General features: G+C 36.3%; 1 protein-coding gene across 1 annotated transcript in view; it reads right to left on the bottom strand.

Moving 5' to 3' along the window:
• Window positions 1-2,000: 2,000 nt before the first annotated feature.
• The window catches only part of LOC128638054 (sulfotransferase 2B1), a 133,529-nt gene continuing 124,954 nt past the window's right edge, over window positions 2,001-10,575 (bottom strand). The window contains exons 8-9 of the mRNA XM_053689924.1: window positions 4,145-4,325; window positions 2,001-2,160 (exon numbers count right to left, since the gene is read on the bottom strand). Of these exons, the coding sequence (XP_053545899.1) occupies window positions 2,045-2,160; window positions 4,145-4,325 (297 nt within the window). The 3' untranslated portion in view covers window positions 2,001-2,044. The remainder of the gene's footprint in view (window positions 2,161-4,144; window positions 4,326-10,575) is intronic.

The following is a 10,575-nucleotide window of genomic DNA, read 5'->3' as shown; positions in this document are numbered from 1 at the left end:
TAGGATGTACCACTATACTATTTAGATGGCAACTTTACTAAAAATAGAATTAGAGTACCATCCCAATACGGTTGTAGATTTTTTATCTCCCTCGTCATAATCGGACAAAATATATTCTTATTCTGGAGTTACATTTTCCTCAACATAAGTGTAATAGTGGTAACTATATACATTATATATAATCCCATATAGATAGACACGCGCAAATATAGAAGTTCTCATTGAGAGTTGTTATTATTATGACTGGGTTGATGGTAATATAATATTACATTTACTAATACATATGACACTTTGGATAGATATAATGTATACATTTATCCCAACTAATCTATACACATTAGACACATTACACTATTTTCACGGAAATAGGTCAGGAGACTACACTGACACATCATCTTATTCCTTATGACGATAGGGTTAAACAACCAGTATGTAATGGTTGTTAACCGAATTTAATCACATGAGAAACATTCCTATTGTAAATTATGAGATATCAATAGCCTCTGACGATAATTAGTTCTGATAAATTCTAACATAGAATAGTAGTTTACACAATTGTCATTATTTTATTATTACACAGTTACCACTATTACACTTATGTTGAGGAAAATGTAACTCCAGAATAAGAATATATTTTGTCCGATTATGACGAGGGAGATAAAAAATCTACAACCGTATTGGGATGGTACTCTAATTTCTATTTTTAGTAAAGTTGCCATCTAAATAGTATAGTGGTACATCCTATGAATTTTCCCAGTACAGCATGATATATTTTTTATATATTTTTTTATCTATTTTCTAATTTCTATTTTTAGTAAAGTTGCCATCTAAATAGTATAGTGGTACATCCTATGAATTTTCCCAGTACAGCATGATATATTTTTTATATTTGAATCTCTTTAAATAAATCTGATTAGTATTAGAATATCGCTACGATACTTAGGGGTTACACGCATGCGCATCTGTAAGACAGAGACTGACAGATGACATCACACGCATGCGCAGTGACAAGTAGAGAACGCCGTAAGAAATGCGAACATGAAAGTTTACTCTCCATCGACACATCGACACACGATACAATAATATTAACTTCAAGTAAGTCAAGGATACAATAACATTAACTTCAAGTAAGTCAATGTATCTTTAATGCTGCAGAGCCATCAATAGAGGGAATTTGTACAATTGTATCACGCATATTACTTTACTTGTCAGTGGTGCCTAACAGGATTATTAATCCTTTGGATGGATAAATATATATGAGAATACATAGATGGGGAATTAAACAAATAAACAAATACTATTGCTGGTAAACATCATTTATTACAATGTTATGATCTGTAATGTGATTTACACATGTCATCCACTATAGTAAATGCTGATAGGGTACTCTCAAAAGAAATTTCTTCATGCCACCCCCCTAACAGGTGTGTCCAATTAAAGCTGATACATATGTTGGCTATAAATAGCAAGTGTTTTAGTTATATGTTGTAAGCCTGATGAAACAGCCTGTGTGCTGAGAAACGCGTCGCTTGTTTTTACTTGTTTTTATTTAGTAAAAATATTACTTTTTTATAAAACACTTGCTCTTGTGCATCATTTGGACCAAACGTTGGCCTTTTTTGGGACCTCTGCTGTTTGCCTCCTGTGGGAACCCTGTCATAGTCTGTTGGGTGACTGTATTGATCCCATCCTGCCTGATTAGCATCACTGGAGATGCTTTACCAATTGTGAGTATATTACTTAAATATAGTAATATATCTTGGGACCAAACTGTACTAGGCCACATAGGCACCTCTGTGTCTCTTTATATTTCCACTACAGATTACTCCTATCTACCCTAGAGGTCGGTCTGCTGGGTGACTGTGATTGATCCCAGACTGTTTCTATTGCACTAACTGAAGTGCTTTCTAAATTGTGAGTTTATATTGGCACGACTAGACCATAATTATTGTGTTGAACAAACAATATTGGGCCATGTGGCGCATCTGTCTCTTTCTGTTTTATTTAAGAGAAGTTATAAATAGCAACAATCATAGATCCATTATCAACTTTCTTCCCAGAAAAATTTCATATTCAGATCCTTCATCTTCTCCTGATAAACACTATCAAAATATTCACTCTGGGCAACAGTAAAATGATTCTTCCAATCTCCGGAGATTCCTGAAAGAAATTGGGCAAATATATGAAAATGTGGAATCTATTTCCATTTACGTGTAATCAGATCTATTTCATTTTTCAGCCTAAAAATATTAACATATTTGTCTGTTGTTCCTTTGTATTTTGATTTCAATGTTCTGATAAAGGTTCAATTTCCAATATACTATCTAAGGTTTCTTTCACTACTTCAGTGCTATTATGTATACTTTGGCCTCCTGCCAGTTAACAGTAATATGAGATGAAGAAATGTATAACCAATAAGGAATCCCTTAAAGGGGCATTGCATTATATTTAATTTGTCACATTGTTAATAGGGACTTTTAAAATGTACTACAGGTTTTATTTATTTGTTTATTTATGGGGCTGGATTCTCTCTCCTGAAAAAAAAAATCTTTTCATTTCATGTTGTATAAGGCAGGACCTTGTTACCAGAGAAATATGTCCCTACAATAAGTTATGTACAAACTAGCATTTACTGTTAATTTCAGAGTCATTTTAAACAGTGGACACTTGCTTTGTAGCTTGTGGTATGCATCATTAAAGAGATTATTTCATGATTCAAATAGAGCATGCAATTTTGAGCAACTTTCTAATTTACCCCTATTATCATTTTTTCTTCTTTCTCTTGTTATCTTTATTTTAAAGAGCAGGAATGTAAGGTTAAGAGCCGTCCCATTTTTGGTTCAGCACCTGGGTAGAGCTTGCTGATAGGTTTGCTACATTTAGCCACCAATCAGAAAGCGCTACCCAGGGGCTGAACCAAAAATGGGCTGGCACTTAAAGGGACACTGAACCCAAAAAAATTTCTTTCGTGATTCAGATAGAGCATGCAATTTTAAACAACTTTCTAATTTACTCCTATTATAAAATTTTCTTCATTCTCTTGGTATGTTTATTTGAAAAGCAAGAATGTAAGTTTAGATGCCGGCCCATTTTTGGTGAACAAACTGGGTTGTCCTGTCTGATTGGACAGCACCAATATACAAGTGCTGTCCATGGTTCTGAATAAACAATTTGCTGGCTCCTTAGCTTAGATGCCTTCTTTTTCAAATAAAGATAGCATGAGAACAAAGAAAAATTGATAATAGGAGCAAATTAGAAATTGCATGCTCTATCTGAATCATGAAAGAAAAAATTTGGGTTCAGTGTCCCTTTAAGCTTAGATTCCTGCTTTTTCAAATAAAGATAGTATGAAAACGAAGAAAAAAATGATAATAGGAGTAAATTACAAAGTTGCTTAAAATTGCATGCTCTATCTGAATAATGAAAGAAAAAAAATGAGTTTTGTATCCCTTTAAGTGAAATACATACAATGAAATTGGTCAGTGCTTCATTTTTAGTGCTTTATATCACCCTACTTAGAATCCAATCTCTAAGATGGCAATATTCAGTCTGGATTAAACCCCAGTGTTACTTCTATGGCTGCTATTCTACTAGGGATGGCTTGCCTTGCATGCTTCTACACCTAAATTGTTTGGTGACTTTGGGCCCAGTGATCTAAAGTGATCTGCTCTGGTGAGATTATCTAACAAGTCTCATTGGTACTGTGAAGTTCCTCAAAGAATTTTAGAAACACAATTTTTAGCTTGTGAGATTTTTATCTCACTACGCAGGGTTCTGGTAGAGAAAAAGAGGCATGTGCATTGCAATGTAATGCTAAAAAAAAGCACCCAAAGAATTTGTAAGATTTCTTTCCATGCTAGCAATATTTGATAATTAAGCCCTAAATCACATTAGAGGGCAATATAATACCTCATTAGAGGGACTGCTTCACTGGAAAAAGGGTGAATGGTAAATAATATTTCTCATTGTTCTGTCTTACTACATATTATTATATTTTGTCTCTATCCCAACTTGTTTTATGTCCCTTTAATGATTAATTGTGACATTTAATATTATTAAAAAAGTCTAGGTTTTAACATTTCTAAAAGCTTTAATCTAATATGTATTAACCCCATTTAAAATACAAAATAATTACTCAATGTACCTTTTCTCATGAATAAACCTTTTGTTTGGTCCATATGCTCCTGTTCAAGGAGTGTGAAATTACACATCTTATTGTCCTTCATTTTTTTGAATGAAGATTGTTCAACCACTGAATCGATTACTTCATCATCCAACTCCTTTCCCAGGAACTTACTGATTTTTACTACACTGCCCCGCAGGTCCTGAAGAAGACAAAGCATATATAGCAACATGAGGTTATACACAATACAAGAGACTTTGGAGTACATTTATCAAATGCCGGGCAGACATGATTCGCTGCAGCGAAAAGTGTCCGCCTGGCAATGCTAAATGCCAACAGCATATGCTGTCTTGTGAAAGGCTTTTGCAATGCCGCCCCCTGCACATTCACAGCCAATCAACCGCTAGCAGAGGGTTTCAATCATCCCGATCGATCTAAAAGGTGGCAGATGAGTTAAGGAGCAGAGATCTTACGACCGCTGCTTCTTAACATAGGTTTCCGGCGAGCCGGAAACTTCAGGGGTAGATTGCAGCATCCGCTGCTTTGTAAATCTACCCCTTTATCTGCACTTTATAAAATGTAACAATTGACTACACCAACCTAAATAAAACATTTGGCAAAAAAAACCATCTCTATTATTGCAATGATGTTTTAGTCTACATTTATATGTCATGAATTTATTTCTTTTTATATTATATATTATTTTTAAGCTGCCATGGGGCATCTCATCAGTGTATCATTAAGGGTTTCATGGCATATGACATGGGGCATCTCATCAGTGTGACAGTAAGGGTTCCATGGCATAAAACATGGGACATCTCATCAGTGTGACATTAAGGGTTTCATGGCATATGACAAGGTTCATCTCATCAGTGTGACATTAAGGGTTTCATGGCATATGACAAGGTTCATCTCATCAGTGGGACAGTAAGGGTTTCATGGCATATGACATGGGACATCTCATCAGTGGGACATTAAGGGTTTCATGGCATATGACAAGGTTCATCTCATCAGTTGGACAGTAAGGGTTTCATGGCATATGACATGGGGCATCTCATCAGTGTGACAGTAAGGGTTCCATGGCATAAAACATGGGACATCTCATCAGTGTGACATTAAGGGTTTCATGGCATATGACAAGGTTTTTTTTTTTTTTTTTTATTGATTTTCAACAAGGTGTACATATATACAAGTCAGTTACCTTATGCGCCACGCAGGGCCCCCAGTAGTCCAATAAGCTCTAATATAGACAATTTAAACTTCATTATCCGTATAATTCCTTACTATTGTACGAACTGATATAGTAAAATAAAATTTTTATCTTTCATAAAACAAACTCAAAAAGAGAAAAAAGAAGAGAGAAAAAAAAAAAAAAAAAAAGAATGTTCTCTCTCCTCTCCTCTCCCCCCCCCCCCTCCCCTATCCGCCCTGTCATTCAGCCGGAACATAGATATACTGCCAATCCCACAGGCTCCTCTGGGTCGGTCTAATCTCTGTCCTCATTATCATTTATCCATATACCTGGAAGATGTCCCGCTAAAACTTGCAGTTGAACATAAGCCGAGTTTTTAAATGGCCTGATTAAGGCCTTCTGTGTTTCCTCTGGAAAGGAGATAATAAAATTGTTCCAGTATTTAAAAAAACTGGCTAACTGGGTATCTGTTGGATTCTGTAAACTATGCTGCTCAAATATATAGTGAGCGGTCAGTGCATTCTTCAGTTCTTTTAAATTTGGTGCTGATTTAGCCTTCCATGCTCTTAAAATTAAATTACGTCCAAGTAATATAATTATATTAATCATTTTATGATTCCTAACCGCGGTTTGTGGTTTCATTAGAAAAAATATTTCTATAGGTAGTATCACATGTTCTATTTTAAGGGTTATTTTCATCCAGTATATTACCTTGGCCCAAAATTGGGCTATTTTAGGGCATGCCCAGAAACAATGTAACATATCCGCTTCAGCTGAGCTGCATCTAGGACATCTAATCAATGTCTTATACCATTTGGTTAATTTTATCGGGGTTAAATATACCATTAAGGCCACTTTAATCTGTGATTCTTTCCATGTGGTTTGTACCCAACTTTTCTGTATCACCTTGAAGGCATTCTCTATCGCTTCCTTATCTATTTGTGGGAATACTTTTTCCCATATCGTCACAATATGTTCTATTTGAGCTACGTCTGATTCATAAGTAAGAAGGGCATAAAACGGGGCAATAGAATAGATCCCCCCTTGAAAGTTGTTAATTCTACTTTGAATCTCGGACAGTGACCATTCTATCCCGTAATTTTTTTTAAGTTCATATATAAGATGCCTTGTCTGTAAATAGGCATAAAACTCTTTGTTTGATAATCCAAATTGGTTGCTCATTTCCCCAAACGTTAAAGGTTCTAAATCTGTATTCATCATTTGCGCTACATAGACTAACCCTTTGCTGGACCAAGATCTGAAAACCTCATCTGTAATTCCTGGCATAAAAATAGGGTTCCCGGTGATGGATAAGTATTTAGACACATGAGGCGATATATCCAGACTCACACAAAACTTTTGCCAGGCTATAATGATATTTTTAAAAGTTTCTAACATAAAGATCTGTGTTGGTAAAGCTGTAATTGGGCAGTGTAGGATAGCGTCTAAACGATAAGGAGCTATTAATGCAGTTTCCCATTCTATTGGGGATACTTGATCTTGTCTTGTCAACCAGTCCACTGCCACTTTAACCCGTGCTGCAAGACTGTAAAGAGATATATTAGGTAGTGCCAACCCAGCAGCTTCTAGATTGTTCATCAATCGCACTACCGAAATTCGTGCTTTAGAGCCTTGCCATAAAAATCTAGAACATGCCTTATTAAATTTTACTATGTCTTTTTTGTGAATATGTAGTGGAATATTCTGAATGAGGTAAAATATTTTGGGGAACAAAATAGTTTTTATGAGCGTGACTCTAGCGGATAAAGAAATAGGGAGGTTTATCCAGTCTTCCATCTTTTTCTTGCATTCTGAAAAACATTTATTATAATTCAGATTGTACCATTCTTGTGGGTTCGGATTTAATATAATCCCTAAATAAGTTATCTGTGCGGTTTCTCTAAAGGGATGTTTTATCGTTCGAACTTTTTTATTTAACCAGAGTAGTTCAGACTTGGATACATTAATTTTAAACCCTGAAATCTTACCAAAGATATTAACTGTATCCAAAAATATCGGAAGATTCTTATTAATATTGCTTAAACAGAGCAGTATATCGTCTGCGTACATCAGCAGAACCAATTTCCGCGCCCCAATTCGAATCCCGTCTAGTTGTTGCCGCAGGAGAATTGCTAGTGGTTCCAATGAGATGTTAAATAATAACGGGGATAGGGGGCATCCCTGACGTGTGCCCCTGTGTAATTCCACTGGTTGTGATAGATCTCCGTTGATAAGCAATGAGGAGATTGGGGTAGAGTATATAATACGAATCACTTCCTGCACATGTCCCTTCAGTCCAAACTGCTCTAAGGAAAAAAATAAGTGCTTCCAGGAGACGCGATCAAACGCCTTCTCCGCGTCAATGGTTAAAAGTGCTAGATCTGTCATCGTGTTATGCCTAGTTGTGCTGAACTTATACCAGAAATAATCAATTAATGTCATAATCTTACGCGTGTTTCTGGAGGGGTTTCTCCCAGCCATGAACCCCGCTTGATTCTCATGAATTATTAAGCCGAGATGCGGTTTTAATCGTTTTGCGAGAATCGATGTTAACAATTTATAGTCGCCATTCAAAACTGATATAGGCCTGTATGAACCAGGCGACTCAAGATCTTTGGTTTTTTTTGGAATTAGAGAAATTACCGCTGCTGCAAAGTAGGGGGAGCACTTATTATGTTCGATAAAGTAATAGTTAAATAACTTAACTAAAGATGAAGCGATATGTAGTTGCAAAATTTTGTAAAATTCAGAGGGCAGACAGTCAGGACCTGCTGCCTTATTATTCTTAGCGGCTGCGATTGCTTCCAAAATATCCTCTATAGTAATTGGAGCATTAATTTCTGCTAAGCTCTCAGGGGGGATTTTAGGAACCTTAAATTTGCCCCAAAATGTCTCAGTTATTATATCTTGCTCTTCTGCCTCATATAGTTCCGAAAAAAAATCATAAAAAACTCTGGAAATATCTTTACTACAAGTGAATCTCTCGGTTCCCTTTCTGATGGCATTTATCTTGTTTCTGTTGTTAAATTTGGTCAATCTCGCCACAAATTTAGCGGATCTACCCGCATAACCACAATAGAGGGCCTTTTGCCTTAGTATTTCTGCTCTAGTTTTCTGTTTGATAAAAACATCTCGAGTGGATTTAGCGGAAATATATTTCCGCCAGTGAAGGGTCGAGCGATCCGCAAGATATGTACTATATGTATTCTTAACATGATGGGACAGTTGAATTTCTTGTTGCCTAGATTTCCTTTTCATTTTACATAGATACGCCTTTACTTTGCCTCTTAACACAGCTTTGGCTGCTTCCCAAAACACTTCAGGTTTGCTTTCATAGTCTCGATTATAACTCACATATTCTCGCCATTGCTCGATCAACCAATTATTAAATTTAAGGTTGTTCATTAGATATTTTGGAAAAAATATAGATTGATTCATTGCTCTATCTGGCCGTGGATTGTTACATGTTAATGAGATTATGGCGTGATCTGATATAACTATATCCCCTATCTCCGCTTCCCAATCTAGGCCAATCAGGGGTTCAGCGATCAGAAAAAAATCAATTCTAGAGAGTGCCTGCTGGCCTTTTGACATGCACGTATAGGATCTCAGATCCGGATTCTGTAACCGCCAGATATCTATCAGTCCCAATTGTGAACAAAATCTCTGCAAAATGCGGGTCTTTCTATCAGGGGTAGGACTACTTACTCTTTTAACCCTATCAAGAGAAGGATCTGCTATTAAATTAAAGTCCCCTGCTATAATAAGGTTCTGGCCTGTGAATTTGTGAAGGTGTATAACTAATTTATCCCAGAACACTTTATCAATGTTATTAGGTCCATATACGTTGCATAATACATATCGGGTCTTATTATGTGTTAGTTCTAAAATTACAAACCGCCCTTCTGAATCTATAATGGAAGATTCTATCTTATAGTCAAGTCTTTTGTTCAATAAAATTGCCACTCCCCTCTTGCGAGCATTAAAAGGGGCAGCAATCACTCCCCCTACCCAGTTGGTCTGAAGTTTCGGAATTTCAGTAGCCTTTAAGTGTAACTCCTGTAAGAAAGCGATATCCGTTCTGGTTTTAGCCATCTGTTTGATTATTGCTTTTCTTTTAATTGGGGAGGTTATACCTCCAACATTCCAGGAGGTTAACTTAAATGGTACTGCCATAGTATATAATATTAAAAATAAAATACATTATACTCCTGAAAATAACATAATAAACAAATTTGCAGCGGAGGTGGGTACAAGAGAGAGGGAGGCGGGAGAGAAGAGAGGACGAAGGGGAGGAAGAGAGAAAAAAAAAAAAAAAAAAAAAACACAAAAATTTGTAAATATAAATTTAAAACACACCAATTTAATAAAAAAAAACCAATATACTCCATTCTATACTCTGTTAATATTCATCTACGCAACCGTTCATCATCATTTCTGCTACCTTTTCAAGGGATACCCATTTTTTTGCATAAAGACATTGCTTCCACGCTATTATTCACTGCATAAGTCATTCCTGCCTTATTAACTATAAGTTTAGCTGGATATAACAGTCTAACACTGCATTCAGCTTTCAAAAATTTATCAAAAAAAGGGGTCATCTCTCTTCTTTTGGCCCTAGTTTCTGAAGAAAAATCTTGAAAGATCCAAACTCTATGAGAGTTAATATTAAGGGAATTAAGTTTCCTATAGTGGGTCAGAAATAATACCTTATCTTGATAATTAACAAACTTAAAGATAATGGGCCTTGGTTTAAGTGTAGTATTGTTTTCTCTAAGTGCCCCTACTCTGTGCGATCTCTCAATCAGAAATGGCGTAGGGGGAGGGGGAATCAGGAGCGCCTGAGGCAGAGTGACAGAAACAAAATGTAATAAGTCTTGGTATTCAACCGATTCAGGCAGGCCAATCACTCTCAAGTTGTTCCGCCTTGACCTGTCTTCGAGGTCCTCTACTCGAGCTTGTAATTGAGCAATGGCCTTGTCCTGAATGGTTGATACAGAACCAATAGAATTCACTCTGTCCTCTAAGTCAGACACTCTTGTCTCGACCTCCTCCATTCTGGCTGTAAATTGCCTAATCTCAGTCGAGAGATTAGAAATCTCTGATTTTATTTCTTGTTTAACTGCATCTAGATGTGGAGCCATCATTTTCGCCACTTCCGCGGCAAATTCTGAGATGTCATTAAAACAAAAATTCCCTGCTCCATGTTCTTGCGAGGTGTCTTGGGGCACCTCTATATTTTTCGGGTTACCTCTCTTGT

This window comes from Bombina bombina, chromosome 8 (assembly GCF_027579735.1).
Source record: "Bombina bombina isolate aBomBom1 chromosome 8, aBomBom1.pri, whole genome shotgun sequence".
In the NCBI taxonomy this organism is placed as follows: Eukaryota; Metazoa; Chordata; class Amphibia; order Anura; family Bombinatoridae; genus Bombina; species Bombina bombina.
The sequence above is the reverse complement of the archived record's forward strand: the minus strand, read 5'-3'. Positions and strand labels throughout refer to the sequence as shown.